The 20454-nt window shown below is 44.4% G+C and overlaps 1 protein-coding gene across 3 annotated transcripts in view; it reads left to right on the forward strand.

Moving 5' to 3' along the window:
• Positions 1-13141, forward strand: part of LOC115117283 (probable E3 ubiquitin-protein ligase MID2) — a 223742-nt gene extending 210601 nt beyond the window's left edge. For all 3 annotated transcript variants that reach the window (XM_065018309.1, XM_065018307.1, XM_065018308.1), the window contains 2 exons: positions 9753-9960; positions 10527-13141. In XM_065018309.1, the coding sequence (XP_064874381.1) occupies positions 9753-9960; positions 10527-10941 (623 nt within the window). In that variant the 3' untranslated portion in view covers positions 10942-13141. The remainder of the gene's footprint in view (positions 1-9752; positions 9961-10526) is intronic.
• Positions 13142-20454: the final 7313 nt, after the last annotated feature.

Raw genomic sequence — 20454 nt, forward strand, 5'->3', positions numbered from 1 at the left:
ACATCTCTCTCTGTGTCCCAAATAACACCTCTATCCTCTCTGACATCTCTCTCTGTGTCCCAAATGACACCTCTGTCCTCTCTGACATCTCTGTGTCCCATATGACATCTCTGTCCTCTCTGACATCTCTCTGTGTCCCAAATGACACCTCTGTCCTCTCTGAAATCTCTCTCTGTGTCCCATATGACACCTCTGTCCTCTCTGATATCTCTTTCTCTGTCCCAAATGACACCTCTGTCCTCTCTGACATCTCTCTCTGTGTTCCAAATGACACCTCTGTCCTCTCTGACATCTCTCTCTCTGTGTCCCAAATGACACCTCTGTCCTCTCTGACATCTCTCTCTGTGTCCCAAATGACACCCCTGTCCTCTCTGACATCTCTCTCTGTGTCCTAAACGACACCTCTATCCTCTCTGACATCTCTCTCTGTGTCCCAAATGACACCTCTGTCCTCTCTGACATCTCTCTCTGTGTCCCGAATGACACCTCTGTCCTCTCTGACATCTCTCTCTCTCTGTGTCCCAAATGACACCTCTGTCCTCTCTGACATCTCTCTCTATGTCCCATATGACACCTCTGTCCTCTCTGACATCTCTCTCTGTGTCCCAAATGACACCTCTGTCCTCTCTGACATCTCTCTCTGTGTCCCAAATGACACCTCTGTCCTCTCTGACATCTCTCACTCTGCCCCAAATGACACCTCTGTCCTCTCTGACATCGCTCTCTCTGTCCCAAATGACACCTCTGTCCTCTCTGACATCTCTCTCTGTGTCCCATATGACACCTCTGTCCTCTCTGACATCTCTCTTGGTGTCCCAAATGACACCTCTGTCCTCTCTGACATCTCTGTGTCCCATATGACACCTCTGTCCTCTCTGACATCTCTCACTGTGTCCCAAATGACACCTCTATCCTCTCTGACATCTCTCTCTGTGTCCCAAATGACACCTCTGTCCTCTCTGACATCTCTCTCTGTGTCCCAAATGACACCTCTGTCCTCTCTGACATCTCTGTGTCCCATATGACACCTCTGTCCTCTCTGACATCTCTCTGTGTCCCAAATGACACCTCTGTCCTCTCTGAAATATCTCTCTGTGTCCCATATGACACCTCTGTCCTCTCTGATATCTCTTTCTCTGTCCCAAATGACACCTCTGTCCTCTCTGACATCTCTCTCTGTGTTCCAAATGACACCTCTATCCTCTCTGACATCTCTCTCTCTGTGTCCCAAATGACACCTCTGTCCTCTCTGACATCTCTCTCTGTGTCCCATATGACACCTCTGTCCTCTCTGACATCTCTCTCTGTGTCCCATATGACACCTCTATCCTCTCTGACATCTCTTCTGTGTCCCAAATGACACCTCTGTCCTCTCTGACATCTCTCTGTCCCAAATGACACCTCTGTCCTCTCTGACATCTCTGTGTCCCAAATGACACCTCTGTCCTCTCTGACATCTCTCTCTGTGTCCCAAATAACACCTCTGTCCTCTCTGACATCTCTGTTTCCCATATGACATCTCTGTCCTCTCTGACATCTCTCTGTGTCCCAAATGACACCTCTGTCCTCTCTGAAATCTCTCTCTGTGTCCCATATGACACCTCTGTCCTCTCTGATATCTCTTTCTCTGTCCCAAATGACACCTCTGTCCTCTCTGACATCTCTCTCTGTGTTCCAAATGACACCTCTGTCCTCTCTGACATCTCTCTCTCTCTGTGTCCCAAATGACACCTCTGTCCTCTCTGACATCTCTCTCTATGTCCCATATGACACCTCTGTCCTCTCTGACATCTCTCTCTGTGTCCCAAATGACACCTCTGTCCTCTCTGACATCTCTCTCTGTGTCCCAAATGACACCTCTGTCCTCTCTGACATCTCTCTCTCTGCCCCAAATGACACCTCTGTCCTCTCTGACATCGCTCTCTCTGTCCCAAATGACACCTCTGTCCTCTCTGACATCTCTCTCTGTGTCCCATATGACACCTCTGTCCTCTCTGACATCTCTCTTGGTGTCCCAAATGACACCTCTGTCCTCTCTGACATCTCTGTGTCCCATATGACACCTCTGTCCTCTCTGACATCTCTCACTGTGTCCCAAATGACACCTCTATCCTCTCTGACATCTCTCTCTGTGTCCCAAATGACACCTCTGTCCTCTCTGACATCTCTCTCTGTGTCCCAAATGACACCTCTGTCCTCTCTGACATCTCTGTGTCCCATATGACACCTCTGTCCTCTCTGACATCTCTCTGTGTCCCAAATGACACCTCTGTCCTCTCTGAAATATCTCTCTGTGTCCCATATGACACCTCTGTCCTCTCTGATATCTCTTTCTCTGTCCCAAATGACACCTCTGTCCTCTCTGACATCTCTCTCTGTGTTCCAAATGACACCTCTATCCTCTCTGACATCTCTCTCTCTGTGTCCCAAATGACACCTCTGTCCTCTCTGACATCTCTCTCTGTGTCCCATATGACACCTCTGTCCTCTCTGACATCTCTCTCTGTGTCCCATATGACACCTCTATCCTCTCTGACATCTCTTCTGTGTCCCAAATGACACCTCTGTCCTCTCTGACATCTCTCTCTCTGTCCCAAATGACACCTCTGTCCTCTCTGACATCTCTGTGTCCCAAATGACACCTCTGTCCTCTCTGACATCTCTCTCTGTGTCCCAAATAACACCTCTGTCCTCTCTGACATCTCTGTTTCCCATATGACATCTCTGTCCTCTCTGACATCTCTCTGTGTCCCAAATGACACCTCTGTCCTCTCTGAAATCTCTCTCTGTGTCCCATATGACACCTCTGTCCTCTCTGATATCTCTTTCTCTGTCCCAAATGACACCTCTGTCCTCTCTGACATCTCTCTCTGTGTTCCAAATGACACCTCTGTCCTCTCTGACATCTCTCTCTCTGTGTCCCAAATGACACCTCTGTCCTCTCTGACATCTCTCTCTATGTCCCATATGACACCTCTGTCCTCTCTGACATCTCTCTCTGTGTCCCAAATGACACCTCTGTCCTCTCTGACATCTCTCTCTGTGTCCCAAATGACACCTCTGTCCTCTCTGACATCTCTCTCTCTGCCCCAAATGACACCTCTGTCCTCTCTGACATCTCTCTCTGTCCCAAATGACACCTCTGTCCTCTCTGACATCTCTCTCTGTGTCCCATATGACACCTCTGTCCTTTCTGACATCTCTCTTGGTGTCCCAAATGACACCTCTGTCCTCTCTGACATCTCTGTGTCCCATATGACACCTCTGTCCTCTCTGACATCTCTCACTGTGTCCCAAATGACACCTCTATCCTCTCTGACATCTCTCTCTGTGTCCCAAATGACACCTCTGTCCTCTCTGACATCTCTCTCTGTGTCCCAAATGACACCTCTGTCCTCTCTGACATCTCTGTGTCCCATATGACACCTCTGTCCTCTCTGACATCTCTCTGTGTCCCAAATGACACCTCTGTCCTCTCTGAAATATCTCTCTGTGTCCCATATGACACCTCTGTCCTCTCTGATATCTCTTTCTCTGTCCCAAATGACACCTCTGTCCTCTCTGACATCTCTCTCTGTGTTCCAAATGACACCTCTATCCTCTCTGACATCTCTCTCTCTGTGTCCCAAATGACACCTCTGTCCTCTCTAACATCTCTCTCTGTGTCCCATATGACACCTCTGTCCTCTCTGACATCTCTCTCTGTGTCCCATATGACACCTCTATCCTCTCTGACATCTCTCTCTGTGTCCCAAATGACACCTCTGTCCTCTCTGACATCTCTCTCTCTGTCCCAAATGACACCTCTGTCCTCTCTGACATCTCTGTGTCCCAAATGACACCTCTGTCCTCTCTGACATCTCTCTCTGTGTCCCAAATAACACCTCTGTCCTCTCTGACATCTCTGTTTCCCCAAATGACACCTCTGTCCTCTCTGACATCTCTCTCTGTGTCCCAAATAACACCTCTATCCTCTCTGACATCTCTCTCTGTGTCCCAAATGACACCTCTGTCCTCTCTGACATCTCTGTGTCCCATATGACATCTCTGTCCTCTCTGACATCTCTCTGTGTCCCAAATGACACCTCTGTCCTCTCTGAAATCTCTCTCTGTGTCCCATATGACACCTCTGTCCTCTCTGATATCTCTTTCTCTGTCCCAAATGACACCTCTGTCCTCTCTGACATCTCTCTCTGTGTTCCAAATGACACCTCTGTCCTCTCTGACATCTCTCTCTCTGTGTCCCAAATGACACCTCTGTCCTCTCTGACATCTCTCTCTGTGTCCCAAATGACACCCCTGTCCTCTCTGACATCTCTCTCTGTGTCCTAAACGACACCTCTATCCTCTCTGACATCTCTCTCTGTGTCCCAAATGACACCTCTGTCCTCTCTGACATCTCTCTCTGTGTCCCGAATGACACCTCTGTCCTCTCTGACATCTCTCTCTCTCTGTGTCCCAAATGACACCTCTGTCCTCTCTGACATCTCTCTCTATGTCCCATATGACACCTCTGTCCTCTCTGACATCTCTCTCTGTGTCCCAAATGACACCTCTGTCCTCTCTGACATCTCTCTCTCTGCCCCAAATGACACCTCTGTCCTCTCTGACATCGCTCTCTCTGTCCCAAATGACACCTCTGTCCTCTCTGACATCTCTCTCTGTGTCCCATATGACACCTCTGTCCTCTCTGACATCTCTCTTGGTGTCCCAAATGACACCTCTGTCCTCTCTGACATCTCTGTGTCCCATATGACACCTCTGTCCTCTCTGACATCTCTCACTGTGTCCCAAATGACACCTCTATCCTCTCTGACATCTCTCTCTGTGTCCCAAATGACACCTCTGTCCTCTCTGACATCTCTCTCTGTGTCCCAAATGACACCTCTGTCCTCTCTGACATCTCTGTGTCCCATATGACACCTCTGTCCTCTCTGACATCTCTCTGTGTCCCAAATGACACCTCTGTCCTCTCTGAAATATCTCTCTGTGTCCCATATGACACCTCTGTCCTCTCTGATATCTCTTTCTCTGTCCCAAATGACACCTCTGTCCTCTCTGACATCTCTCTCTGTGTTCCAAATGACACCTCTATCCTCTCTGACCTCTCTCTCTCTGTGTCCCAAATTACACCTCTGTCCTCTCTGACATCTCTCTCTGTGTCCCATATGACACCTCTGTCCTCTCTGACATCTCTCTCTGTGTCCCATATGACACCTCTATCCTCTCTGACATCTCTTCTGTGTCCCAAATGACACCTCTGTCCTCTCTGACATCTCTCTCTCTGTCCCAAATGACACCTCTGTCCTCTCTGACATCTCTGTGTCCCAAATGACACCTCTGTCCTCTCTGACATCTCTCTCTGTGTCCCAAATAACACCTCTGTCCTCTCTGACATCTCTGTTTCCCATATGACATCTCTGTCCTCTCTGACATCTCTCTGTGTCCCAAATGACACCTCTGTCCTCTCTGAAATCTCTCTCTGTGTCCCATATGACACCTCTGTCCTCTCTGATATCTCTTTCTCTGTCCCAAATGACACCTCTGTCCTCTCTGACATCTCTCTCTGTGTTCCAAATGACACCTCTGTCCTCTCTGACATCTCTCTCTCTGTGTCCCAAATGACACCTCTGTCCTCTCTGACATCTCTCTCTCTGTGTCCCAAATGACACCTCTATCCTCTCTGACATCTCTACCTGTGTCCCAAATGACACCTCTATCCTCTCTGACATCTCTCACTGTGTCCCAAATGACACCCTATTCTATATATTATATAGTGCATTGGCATGTTGTGTTGCACACCCGGTCTCCGTGGAAACAAGATGGAACCCTGTAAAGAGGTAGTGATGTCATTAAGTTACACCTTGGCTTTAGTCTGTCACAGCCCTTTGATTGACAGCTCTGTAAGTGTTGGAACACACTGGTAATGAGAGGGATGGCGTGCGTGTGTTTGTGATGACTGTTTCTGGTTTGTTGTTTTCCACGTCGGTTTGCGTCAGTGTGTAACATGCCTGTGTGTGCGTTTTTTGTACCTCTGTTGCACGTGCAGCAGCTTCTGTCTCCTCTCCTCTCCTCTCCTCTCCTCTCCTCTCCTCTCCTCTCCTCTCCTCTCCTCTCTGTTTTTTGTACCTCTGTTGCACGTGCAGCAGCTTCTGTCTCCTCTCCTCTCCTCTCTTCTCCTCGCTTCTCCTCTCCTCTCCTCTCCTCTCCTCTCCTCTCTTCTCCTCTCCTCTCTTCTCTTATCTTCTCCTCTCCTCTCCTCTCTTCTCCTCTCATCTCCTCTCTTCTCTTCTCCTCTCCTCTCCTCTCCTCTCCTCTCTTCTCCTCTCATCTCCTCTCCTCTCTTCTCCTCTCCTCTCCTCTCCTCTCCTCTCTCTCCTCTCTTCTCCTCTCCTCTCCTCTCCTCTCCTCTCTTCTCCTCTCATCTCCTCTCTTCTCTTCTCTTCTCTTCTCCTCTCTTCTCCTCTCCTCTCCTCTCCTCTCTTCTCCTCTCCTCTCCTCTCCTCTCCTCTACTCTCCTCTCTTCTCTTCTCCTCTCCTCTCCTCTCCTCTCCTCGCTTCTCCTCTCCTCTCCTCTCCTCTCCTCTCCTCTCCTCTCCTCTCCTCTCTGTTTTTTGTACCTCTGTTGCACGTGCAGCAGCTTCTGTCTCCTCTCCTCTCCTCTCTTCTCCTCGCTTCTCCTCTCCTCTCCTCTCCTCTCTCCTCTCTCTCCTCTCCTCTCCTCTCCTCTCCTCTCCTCTCCGCTCCTCTCCTCGCTTCTCCTCTCTCTCTCCTCTCCTCTCCTCTCCCTCTCCTCTCTTCTCCTCTCTTCTCCTCTCTCTTCTCTTCTCCTCTCCTCTCCCTCCTCCTCTCCTCTCATCTCCTCTCCCTCTCCTCTCCTCTCTTCTCCTCTCCTCTCCTCTCTTCTCTTCTCTTCTCCTCTCCTCTCCTCTCTTCTCCTCTCTTCTCCTCTCCTCTCCTCTCTTCTCTTCTTCTCTCTTCTCCTCTCCTCTCCTCTCCTCTCCTCTCCCTCCTCTCCTCTCCTCTCTTCTCCTCTCCTCTCTTCTCTTATCTTCTCCTCTCCTCTCCTCTCTTCTCCTCTCATCTCCTCTCTTCTCCTCTCCTCTCCTCTCCTCTCCTCTCTTCTCCTCTCATCTCCTCTCCTCTCTTCTCTTCTCCTCTCTTCTCTCCTCTCCTCTCCCTCTCCTCTCTTCTTCTCCTCTCCTCTCCTCTCCTCTCTTCTCCTCTCATCTCCTCTCTTCTCTTCTCCTCTCTTATCCTCTCTCCTCTCCTCTCCTCTCCTCTCCTCTCTTCTCCTCTCCTCTCCTCTCCTCTCTTCTCTTCTTCTCTCTTCTCCTCTCCTCTCCTCTCCTCTCCTCTCTTCTCTTATCTTCTCCTCTCCTCTCCTCTCTTCTCCTCTCATCTCCTCTCTTCTCTTCTCCTCTCCTCTCCTCTCCTCTCCTCTCTTCTCCTCTCATCTCCTCTCTTCTCTTCTCCTCTCTTCTCCTCTCCTCTCCTCTCCTCTCTTCTTCTCCTCTCCTCTCCTCTCTTCTCCTCTCATCTCCTCTCTTCTCTTCTCTTCTCTTCTCCTCTCTTCTCCTCTCCTCTCCTCTCTCCTCTCTTCTCCTCTCCTCTCCTCTCCTCTCCTCTCCTCTCTTCTCTTCTCCTCTCCTCTCCTCTCCTCTCCTCTCCTCGCTTCTCCTCTCCTCTCCTCTCCTCTCCTCTCCTCTCCTCTCCTCTCCTCTCTGTTTTTTGTACCTCTGTTGCACGTGCAGCAGCTTCTGTCTCCTCTCCTCTCCTCTCCTCTCTTCTCCCTCTCCTTCTCCTCTCCTCTCCTCTCCTCTCCTCTCCTCTCCTCTCCTCTCCTCTCCTCTCCTCCTCTCCTCTCCGCTCCTCTCCTCGCTTCTCCTCTCCTCTCCTCTCTTCTCCTCTCCTCTCCTCTCCTCCTCTCCTCTCCTCTCCTCTCTTCTCCTCTCTTCTCCTCTCCTCTCCTCTTCTCTCCTCTCATCTCCTCTCCTCTCCTCTCTTCTCCTCTCCTCTCCTCTCTTCTCTTCTCCTCTCCTCTCCTCTCTTCTCCTCTCCTCTCTTCTCCTCTCTTCTCCTCTCCTCTCCTCTCTTCTCTTCTTCTCTCTTCTCCTCTCCTCTCCTCTCCTCTCCTCTCTTCTCCTCTCCTCTCTTCTCTTATCTTCTCTTCTCCTCTCCTCTCCTCTCTTCTCATCTCCTCTCTTCTCCTCTCCTCTCCTCTCCTCTCTTCTCTCTCTCATCTCCTCTCCTCTCTTCTCTTCTCCCTCTCTTCTCCTCTCCTCTCCTCTCCTCTCTTCTTCTCCTCTCCTCTCCTCTCCTCTCCTCTCTTCTCCTCTCATCTCCTCTCTTCTCTTCTCTTCTCTTCTCCTCTCTTCTCCTCTCCTCTCCTCTCCTCTCTTCTCCTCTCCTCTCCTCTCCTCTCCTCTCCTCTCCTCTCTTCTCTTCTTCTCTCTTCTCCTCTCCTCTCCTCTCCTCTCCTCTCCTCTCTTCTCCTCTCCTCTCTTCTCTTATCTTCTCCTCTCCTCTCTTCTCCTCTCATCTCCTCTCTTCTCCTCTCCTCTCCCTCTCCTCTCTTCTCCTCTCATCTCCTCTCTTCTCTTCTCCTCTCTTCTCCTCTCCTCTCCTCTCCTCTCTTCTCTCCTCTCCTCTCTTCTCCTCTCATCTCCTCTCTTCTCTTCTCTTCTCTTCTCCTTTCTTCTCCCTCTCCTCTCCCTCTCCTCTCTTCTCCTCTCCTCTCCTCTCCTCTCCTCTCCTCTCCTCTACTCTCCTCTCTTCTCTTCTCTTCTCTTCTCCTCTCCTCTCCTCTCCTCTCCTCTCTCCTCTCTTCTCCTCTCCTCTCCTCTCCCTCCTCTCTTCTCTTCTCCTCTCCTCTCTTCTCCTCTCTCCTCTCCTCTCCTCTCTTCTCCTCTCTTCTCCTCTCCTCTCCTCTCCTCTCCTCTCCTCAGCCAGCCAGACTGGTCTCAGGAGCAGTCCCCAGGAAACCTGTGACAGAGCCCGTGTGTTTGAAAATGGCTGCGTTCGCCGAGATAAGCAGATCAAAGCATGCTATTCATGTAATTGGCTTTCAGAAGCACACAGCCAAACCGTCTCATATCCGTGTGCAGTAACACTCAGTCGGAAGGGAGATTATTGGGGCCGGCAGGGAGGAGAGAGAGAGAGAGAGAGAGAGGAGGAGGGGAGCGGATGGAGGGAGCTTCATTGTTGCTCATTAAAAGCCGTGGAAGACGAGGAGGAGAAGCAGGGATGGAGGAAAGGGAGATTGGAGGTGTCCAGAGTTAAATGTCAGGTCGTTCAGGACCAAGGACAACCTCCAAGTATCCTACACATAGGCAATGAAAGATGCTCCTTTTGTCAAGTTATACGCATACTACCCCATTTCATCCCCAATTCACTTTTTCTTTCCGTTTTCCCACTTTCTCAAATGAAAATGTTCCATGGGCATGTTGTTATAAGATGCTCATATGATGTTCCCTGTCATAAAACCCACAGTATTATTCACAATATCCTATTTCTGATGTTCATCTGAGACACTTGACCCGCCTGACTTTCTTCTGCTACTGTCTGCTAGACCTAGAGAACCTCTGTCTGCTAGACCTAGAGAACCTCTGTCTGCTAGACCTAGAGAACCTCTGTCTGCTAGACCTAGAGAACCTCTGTCTGCTAGACCTAGAGAACCTCTGTCTGCTAGACCTAGAGAACCTCTGTGAAGCTAAACGTCCCCCCTGTCTTCTCCTCCACCTCTCTTCCAGGTCAGCCTTTTAAGCTTGACCCGAAGACGGCCCACAAGAAGCTGCGTCTGTCCAACGACTGCCTGACCATGGAGAAAGATGAGAGCTCCCTGAAGAAGAGCCACACTCCAGAACGTTTCAGCAGCACGGGTTCGTACGGAGCAGCAGGATCCGTCTTCATGGACAGCGGCTGTCACTACTGGGAGGTGTTGCTGGGCGCCTCCACCTGGTGAGTTGGGATATTGATAATACTGTATGTACACTGTTCGTTGCCACACGGCTTCATGCAGAAACACTTCATTTTCATCCCATCGATCCCACATAGTGGTGGAATAAGCTTTATCGATAAAAAAAATATGTAAACTGAATCAAATATAGAAACGTAGCATATATTTTACTGAGTTACAGTTCATATGAGGAAATCAGTCCATGTAAATATATTCATAAGGCCCTAATCTATAGTTTTCACATGACTGGAAATATGACTGTTGGTCACAGATACTAAAAAACAAAAATGGGCCTCACAATGGGCCTCACAATGGGCCGTACAATGGGCCTCACAATGGGCCTCACAATGGGCCGTACAATGGGCCTCACAATGGGCCGCACAATGGGCCTCACAATGGGCCTCACAATGGGCCGCACAATGGGCCTCACAATGGGCCTCACAATGGGCCTCACAATGGGCCTCATGATCTCATCATGGTGCCTCTGTGGATTCAAATTGACGTTGATAAAATGCGATTGTTTTTTTGTTGTTGTCCGTAGCTGACGCTCTGTAATCCCCTCTGACAGGTACGCTGTGGGCGTGGCTTACAAGTCAGCCCCTAAGAACGAGTGGAGTGGAAAGAACTCCTCCTCCTGGGTGTTGTCCCGCTGCAACAACAACTTCATGGTGCGTCACAATGGCAAGGAGATGCTGGTGGAGGCCAGCCACCAGCTCAGACGTCTGGGAGTCCTTCTGGACTACGACAACAACTCCCTGTCCTTCTACGACGCCATGAACTCCCAACACCTGCACACCTTCGAGGTCAGCTTCCTGCTCCCCGTGGCGCCCACCTTCATGATCTGGAACAAGTCTGTGATGATCCTGTCGGGGCTTCCTGTGCCGGACTTTGTGGACTGCCCTGAGGAACACCAGGAGGGGATGATGACCCTGTGTCGTCAGCAGGATTCACCCTACGTGTCGGGTATGAAGGGCTGTCACTGAGTCCGGGACTGGGGTGACTCCCAGTCCCGGAGACCGACAAGGGCTTGGACTGGACTCTGAACTGGGCTGGGCTAGACTCACTTACTTCCTAGGTTTGTGGGCCAATGGGGTTGAATCTTACTTCTCCTCAGCTTCCTACTTCCTCCTCTTCCTCCTTTTACCCAGCTTTCCTATTTTCTCTTCATGGATGGTTTGTTACCTACTACTTGTCTCAGTGTGAGGATGTGTGTTGTTGTTTATGATATTTACAAATCAACACAGAAGCTTGACTTGCATTATGTGACTACTAGTCTTGTATTATAAGAAACTTTATTGATCATGATTGATTTGAGGAAAACATGTTAATTATTTATGAATAATAAGTTGGTTTGCTTTTATTTTCTTCTCAATCTCAATGTATTCATGGGACACTTTTTGGATTGGTCTTTATTTCCTCTGTGTTTAAAAAAAGACAGAACATGTATTTGGGACATGGTTGTTCTCGCTCTAGATAGCATAGTGGATTTATCTTCTATAGAAATGGGTTAAGATTATGACGGTTATGCGATTTTTAACACAGTGAAATTAACAAAACTGACGAATTACAAAAAAATTACGAAAGTTTAATATTCAGGGAGGGAAGAGAGGGTTATAACATTCGATTTGCTATCTTGGTTTTGATGTCATAGCATGATGTGTATTTCCTCTGTGATTAATTCACATTTCATGTTTTGTTTACTTCTGTTTTGCTGTGATAAAAGCATGCTGCGTTATAGGATCCCACTTCGCTGCCCTTCACTGGTTCACTTCCAGGTTATCATGAGGTATTTCTTGACTCCTGACCTATAGAATTCCTCACTGGTTCACTTCCAGGTTATCATGAGGTATTTCTTGACTCCTGACCTATAGAATTCCCCACTGGTTCACTTCCAGGTTACCATGAGGTATTTCTTGACTCCTGACCTATAGAATTCCTCACTGGTTCACTTCCAGGTTATCATGAGGTATTTCTTGACTCCTGGCCTATAGAATTCCTCACTGGTTCACTTCCAGGTTATCATGAGGTATTTCTTGACTCCTGGCCTATAGAATTCCTCACTGGTTCACTTCCCGGTTATCATGAGGTATTTCTTGACTCCTGGCCTATAGAATTCCTCACTGGTTCACTTCCAGGTTATCATGAGGTATTTCTTGACTCCTGGCCTATAGAATTCCTCACTGGTTCACTTCCAGGTTATCATGAGGTATTTCTTGACTCCTGGCCTATAGAATTCCTCTCTGGTTCACTTCCAGGTTACCATGAGGTAATTCTTGACTCCTGACCTATAGAATTCCTCACAGTCACCGCGGAGCTCCACCCCCCTCCCCTCGCATCCAATCCTTGGTCGAGGTTTACCTATTCCAAAAGGGGTGTGTTGTTATTGGCCGCTGATTTGTATAAAGTCCCAAGACGATGTAAATCTGTAATTTATCTACCAGTTACCATCCCGATATCCTATCTCTCATAGAAACCATCAGATTTCTATTCAAGAAAATCACAAAACATTTTCACTGGATATGGTTAAGATTCCACAGAGAAGACCTTGTAGGTCTATGACATCATCATAACAAAAAAAGTAAAGCGTTACATCATCAAATACTTATTATTTATTTTGGCTTTTTTGTTGTTTGTTTATGGCTTTGGTGGTGTGGACTATGATTTTTAATGATTTTCCTCTGATTTAATATTCAGGGATTGAATACGTAGTGGGTCTGATCAAGACAATCAATAGTATATTTATTATGCAGAGAAAACATAAGTAGTGTGTAGCAGAAAAACCACTGAACTAGCATGATGTAATACTTCAGATACTAAACTGTTAACTTACTGAAAACCAACGGATGCTTTATTTTTTTTCATCGAATTAAACGTAGTAGTGAAGATATTGGGAACAGACGGAGTCGTACCTCCGACGACGCCACCATCCTGATGCCGGTGGTTCAATCTCTCACCACATAGCAAGGTATTTAGGAGAATGGTGAGTTCCATTATGGACCTAACAGAACACAGCGGTTCAATAATAAGATGAGAATGGTGAGTTCCATTATGGACCCAACAGAACACAGCGGTTCAATAATAAGATGAGAATGGTGAGTTCCATTATGGACCCAACAGAACACAGCGGTTCAATAATAAGATGAGAATGGTGAGTTCCATTATGGACCCAACAGAACACAGCGGTTCAATAATAAGATGAGAATGGTGAGTTCCATTATGGACTTAACAGAACACAGTGGGGTCAATAATAAGATGAGAATGGTGAGTTCCATTATCGACCCAACAGAACACAGCGGTTCAATAATAAGATGAGAATGGTGAGTTCCATTATGGACCCAACAGAACACAGTGGGGTCAATAATAAGATGAGAATGGTGAGTTCCATTATGGACCTAACAGAACACAGTGGGGTCAATAATAAGATGAGAATGGTGAGTTCCATTATCGACCCAACAGAACACAGTGGGGTCAATAATAAGATGAGAATGGTGAGTTCCATTATGGACCTAACAGAACACAGTGGGGTCAATAATAAGATGAGAATGGTGAGTTCCATTATGGACCTAACAGAACACCAGTTCAAGCCGATGAGAATGGTGAGTTCCATTATGGACCTAACAGAACACCAGTTCAATAATAAGATGAGAATGGTGAGTTCCATTATGGACCTAACAGAACACCAGTTCAAGCCGATGAGAATGGTGAGTTACATTATGGACCTAACAGAACACCAGTTCAAGCCGATGAGAATGGTGAGTTACATTATGGACCCAACAGTACACCAGTTCAAGCCGATGAGAATGGTTCCATTGAAAGAGCTAGCTGAATACTGGACTCAAGAGGTCAGAGGTCTTTTAAATAACACTGCTTTGATTATAGCAGGTGGTAACACTTCACTGTAGTAAAGCCTTTATAACAGCTACATAAGACAACACCCGTTAAATGCTGTTATTAAGGGTTATATCAGTGCTGACTGAAGGGGAGGTGTTTGTGTTTTCATTTTTCTTTTTTTAGTCTAGCAGCAGATTTGTGAATATTAGCCCTTACAACAAAAATAAAAGATTGCAGTTTTAAAACTGCAGTAAAAGTGTAGTAACTACAGTCGACTGTGGTGTTTTGAAAGCGGTGATTGCAGAATAACTGCAGTGTTCTGCACTCTAACTGCAGTTACACTACAGCAGTAAAAAAAAAAAGGTGTTATTTTGGACGCAGTATTTTGCAGCGTACTGCAGTTATACTGCATTCTAACTACGGTTATACTACAGTTTACTGCAGATATACTGCATTCTAACTACGGTTATACTACAGTTTACTGCAGATATACTGCATTCTAACTACGGTTATACTACAGATATACTGCATTCTAACTACGATTATACTACAGTGTACTGCAGATATACTGCATTCTAACTACGGTTATACTACAACGTACTACAGATATACTGCATTCTAACTACGGTTATACTACAGTGTACTGCAGATATACTGCATTCTAACTAGGGTTATACTACAGATATACTGCATTCTAACTACGGTTATACTACAGTGTACTACAGATATACTGCATTCTAACTACGGTTATACTACAGTGTACTGCAGATATACTGCATTCTAACTACGGTTATACTACAGTGTACTGCAGATATACCGCATTCTAACTACGGTTATACTACAGTGTACTACAGATATACTGCATTCTAACTACGGTTATACAACAGTGTACTACAGATATACTGCATTCTAACTACGGTTATACTACAGTGTACTGCAGATATACTGCATTCTAACTACGGTTATACTACAGTGTACTGCAGATATACCGCATTCTAACTACGGTTATACTACAGTGTACTACAGATATACTGCATTCTAACTACGGTTATACAACAGATATACTGCATTCTAACTACGGTTATACAACAGTGTACTGCAGATATACTGCATTCTAACTAGGGTTATACTACAGATATACTGCATTCTAACTACGATTATACTACAGTATACTGCAGATATACTGCATTCTAACTACGGTTATACTACAGTGTACTGCAGATATACTGCATTCTAACTACGGTTATACAACAGATATACTGCATTCTAACTACGGTTATACTACAGTGTACTGCAGTTATACTGCATTCTAACTACGGTTATAGTACAGATATACCTCATTCTAACTACGGTTATACTACAGTGTACTGCAGATATACTGCATTCTAACTACGGTTATACTACAGTGTACTGCAGTTATACTGCATTCTAACTACGGTTATACTACAGTGTACTGCAGATATACTGCATTCTAACTACGGTTATACAACAGATATACTGCATTCTAACTACGGTTATACTACAGATGTACTGCATTCTAACTACGATTATACTACAGATATACTGCATTCTAACTACGGTTATACTACAGATATACTGCATTCTAACTACGGTTATACTACAGTGTACTGCAGATATACTGCATTCTAACTACGGTTATACTACAGTGTACTGCAGTTATACTGCATTCTAACTATGGTTATACAACAGATATACTGCATTCTAACTATGGTTATACTACAGTGTACTGCAGTTATACTGCATTCTAACTACGGTTATACTACAGATATACCTCATTCTAACTACGGTTATACTACAGTGTACTGCATTCTAACTACGGTTATACTACAGTGTACTGCAGATATACTGCATTCTAACTACGGTTATACAACAGATATACTGCAGTTATACTGCATTCTAACTATGGTTATACAACAGATATACTGCATTCTAACTATGGTTATACTACAGTGTACTGCAGTTATACTGCATTCTAACTACGGTTATACTACAGTGTACTGCATTCTAACTACGGTTATACTACAGTGTACTGCAGATATACTGCATTCTAACTACGGTTATACAACAGATATACTGCATTCTAACTACGGTTATACTACAGATATACTGCAATCTAACTACGGTTATACTACAGATATACTGCATTCTAACTACGGTTATACAACAGATATACTGCATTCTAACTACGGTTATACTACAGTGTACTGCAGATATACTGCATTCTAACTACGGTTATACTACAGTGTACTGCAGATATACCGCATTCTAACTACGGTTATACTACAGTGTACTACAGATATACTGCATTCTAACTACGGTTATACAACAGATATACTGCATTCTAACTACGGTTATACAACAGATATACTGCATTCTAACTACGGTTATACTACAGTGTACTGCAGATATACTGCTTTCTAACTACGGTTATACTACAGTGTACTGCAGATATACTGCATTCTAACTAGGGTTATACTACAGTGTACTACAGATATACTGCATTCTAACTACGGTTATACTACAGTGTACTGCAGTTATACTGCATTCTAACTACGGTTATACTACAGATATACCTCATTCTAACTACGGTTATACTACAGTGTACTGCAGATATACTGCATTCTAACTATGGTTATACTACAGTGTACTGCAGTTATACTGCATTCTAACTACGGTTATACTACAGTGTACTGCAGATATACTGCATTCTAACTACGGTTATACAACAGATATACTGCATTCTAACTACGGTTATACTACAGATATACTGCATTCTAACTACGATTATACTACAGATATACTGCATTCTAACTACGGTTATACTACAGATATACTGCATTCTAACTACGGTTATACTACAGTGTACTGCAGATATACTGCATTCTAACTACGGTTATACTACAGTGTACTGCAGTTATACTGCATTCTAACTATGGTTATACAACAGATATACTGCATTCTAACTATGGTTATACTACAGTGTACTGCAGTTATACTGCATTCTAACTACGGTTATACTACAGATATACCTCATTCTAACTACGGTTATACTACAGTGTACTACATTCTAACTACGGTTATACTACAGTGTACTGCAGATATACTGCATTCTAACTACGGTTATACAACAGATATACTGCATTCTAACTACGGTTATACTACAGATATACTGCATTCTAACTACGGTTATACTACAGATATACTGCATTCTAACTACGGTTATACAACAGATATACTGCATTCTAACTACGGTTATACTACAGTGTACTGCAGATATACTGCATTCTAACTACGGTTATACTACAGTGTACTGCAGATATACCGCATTCTAACTACGGTTATACTACAGTGTACTACAGATATACTGCATTCTAACTACGGTTATACAACAGATATACTGCATTCTAACTACGGTTATACAACAGATATACTGCATTCTAACTACGGTTATACTACAATGTACTGCAGATATACTGCTTTCTAACTACGGTTATACTACAGTGTACTGCAGATATACTGCATTCTAACTAGGGTTATACTACAGTGTACTACAGATATACTGCATTCTAACTACGGTTATACTACAGTGTACTGCAGTTATACTGCATTCTAACTACGGTTATACTACATATATACCTCATTCTAACTATGGTTATACTACAGTGTACTGCAGATATACTGCATTCTAACTACGGTTATACTACAGTGTACTGCAGTTATACTGCATTCTAACTACGGTTATACTACAGTGTACTGCAGATATACTGCATTCTAACTACGGTTATACAACAGATATACTGCATTCTAACTACGGTTATACTACAGATATACTGCATTCTAACTACGGTTATACTACAGATATACTGCATTCTAACTACGGTTATACTACAGTGTACTGCAGATATACTGCATTCTAACTACGGTTATACTACAGTGTACTGCAGTTATACTGCATTCTAACTATGGTTATACAACATATATACTGCATTCTAACTATGGTTATACTACAGTGTACTGCAGTTATACTGCATTCTAACTACGGTTATACTACAGATATACCTCATTCTAACTACAGTTATACTACAGTGTACTGCATTCTAACTACGGTTATACTACAGTGTACTGCAGATATACTGCATTCTAACTACGGTTATACAACAGATATACTGCATTCTAACTACGGTTATACTACAGATATACTGCATTCTAACTACGGTTATACTACAGATATACTGCATTCTAACTACGGTTATACTACAGATATACTGCATTCTAACTACGGTTATACTACAGTGTACTGCAGTTATACTGCATTCTAACTACGGTTATACTACAGTGTACTGCAGTTATACTGCATTCTAACTACGGTTATACTACAGTGTACTGCAGTTATACTGCATTCTAACTACGGTTATACTACCATGTACTACAGTTACACTGCATTCTAACTACGGTTATACTACACTGTACTGCAGATATACTGCATTCTAACTGTGGTTATACTACAGTGTACTGCAGATATACTGCCTTATAACTACAGTTATACTAGTTATACTAGTGTACTGCAGATATACTGCATTCTAACTACGGTTATACTACAGTGTACTGCAGTTATACTACATTTTAACGACAGTTTACTGCCACTATACTGCCTTATAACTACAGTTATACTAGTGTACTGCAGTTATACTGCATTCTGACTGCAATCTTTTTTTGTAAGGGACCTTTCTTGAATTATCAGAAATACGGTTAATTTGAAGAAAACATCAGAGGTGAGAACAGTGGCTGCTGATTTCTGGGCTGAACTGACAAGATACATTTTATTGGTACAAGAAGTGCATTTGACTGGGTCACCTACCGTATGCATGACTTGGTTCATACAGTCTGTGTATCTCATGATGTTTTTTTATAGAAACAGATTCATCACAAAATGTCCATTTGAAATAGACAAATTTATTGAGACATCTGTGTTCATGCATATCATTCAGGTAGTTTTGCTGTGCTTTGTGCTACTACTACCGGATCAATAAACATACTGAGAATAATTGACTCTCTTTTGTAGTTCAGTCACCTTCCAGACATGATGAAATAGATCATCATTTTGCATTTCCTTTGTGTTTTCTAAAAGGAATTACTTTTTTACAACTCTAGAAATAGATTCTCTACTTCTCTCCTCTGATATTTGGATGAAAACAACAGCTGTATGTTCAGTAAAACAACAGCTCAGTAAAACAACAGCTGTATGTTCAGTAAAACAACAGCTGTATGTTCAGTAAAACAACAGCTGTATGTTCAGTAAAACAACAGCTGTATGTTCAGTAAAACAACAGCTGTATGTTCAGTAAAACAACGGCTGTATGTTCAGTAAAACAACAGCTGTATGTTCAGTAAAACAACAGCTGTATGTTCAGTAAAACAACAGCTGTATGTTCAGTAAAACAACAGCTGTATGTTCAGTAAAACAACAGCTGTATGTTCAGTAAAACAACAGCTGTATGTTCAGTAAAACAACAGCTGTATGTTCAGTAAAACAACAGCAACATAACACTTTTGTTCGTAGAAAGAAAATTATTTAACATTTTATAATCTACAAAAAATATATTAACTAATGTTATTTATGTGAACTTAAAAGTTACATTTAGAAGTTTTATTATTTTATTATCCCCACTCTCTTTCTCATTTTCTCACAGATAGGTCTGTTGTGTCGCTGTCTCGTGGAGATATTAGTGGATGACATCTGCCGAGACACTGGACTCAGAACGGAGAACCTTGTAACATCCACGATGGACAGAAATATATGTCATGCCATCATTCAGCAAGTAGCTAAGCATCTCATGGGTTTGTAGGGAAGGGGTTGTCTAAGCCTGCATTTTCAGGCCTTGAGGGCATGTGGGCGTGGGGATGAGAGAGGCCTGCTGGGCTGGCAGGTCATACAGGGCCCAGGGTTAGTTGGAGGGGCATCGCTCTGTACCAATCATCTGCTGTCCCTGGCACTGGGAAGTAGTGTCTGTCAGGTCTGTCAGGTCTGTCTTTCTGCCCTGAACAGGATTGTTTTTATTCTAGGCCTGGAATGGCTTACAGGTCTGTCTTTCTGCCCTGAATGTGATTGTTTTTATTCTAGGCCTGGAATGGCTCACAGGTCTGTCTTTCTGCCCTGAACGGGATTGTTTTTATTCTAGGCCTGGAATGGCTCACAGGTCTGTCTTTCTGCCCTGAATGTGATTGTTTTTATTCTAGGCCTGGAATGGCTCACAGGTCTGTCTTTCTGCCCTGAATGTGATTGTTTTTTATTCTAGGCCTAGAATGGCTCACAGGTCTGTCTTTCTGCCCTGAACGGGATTGTTTTTATTCTAGGCCTGGAATGGCTCACAGGTCTGTCTTTCTGCCCTGAATGTGATTGTTTTTATTCTAGGCCTGGAATGGCTCACAGGTCTGTCTTTCTGCCCTGAACGGGATTGTTTTTATTCTAGGCCTGGAATGGCTCACAGGTCTGTCTTTCTGCCCTGAACGGGATTGTGTTTATTCTAGGCCTGGAATGGCTCACAGGTCTGTCTTTCTGCCCTGAACGGGATTGTTTTTATTCTAGGCCTGGAATGGCTCACAGGTCTGTCTTTCTGCCCTGAACGGGATTGTTTTTATTCTAG

This window comes from Oncorhynchus nerka, linkage group LG5 (assembly GCF_034236695.1).
Source record: "Oncorhynchus nerka isolate Pitt River linkage group LG5, Oner_Uvic_2.0, whole genome shotgun sequence".
Classification (NCBI taxonomy): Eukaryota; Metazoa; Chordata; class Actinopteri; order Salmoniformes; family Salmonidae; genus Oncorhynchus; species Oncorhynchus nerka.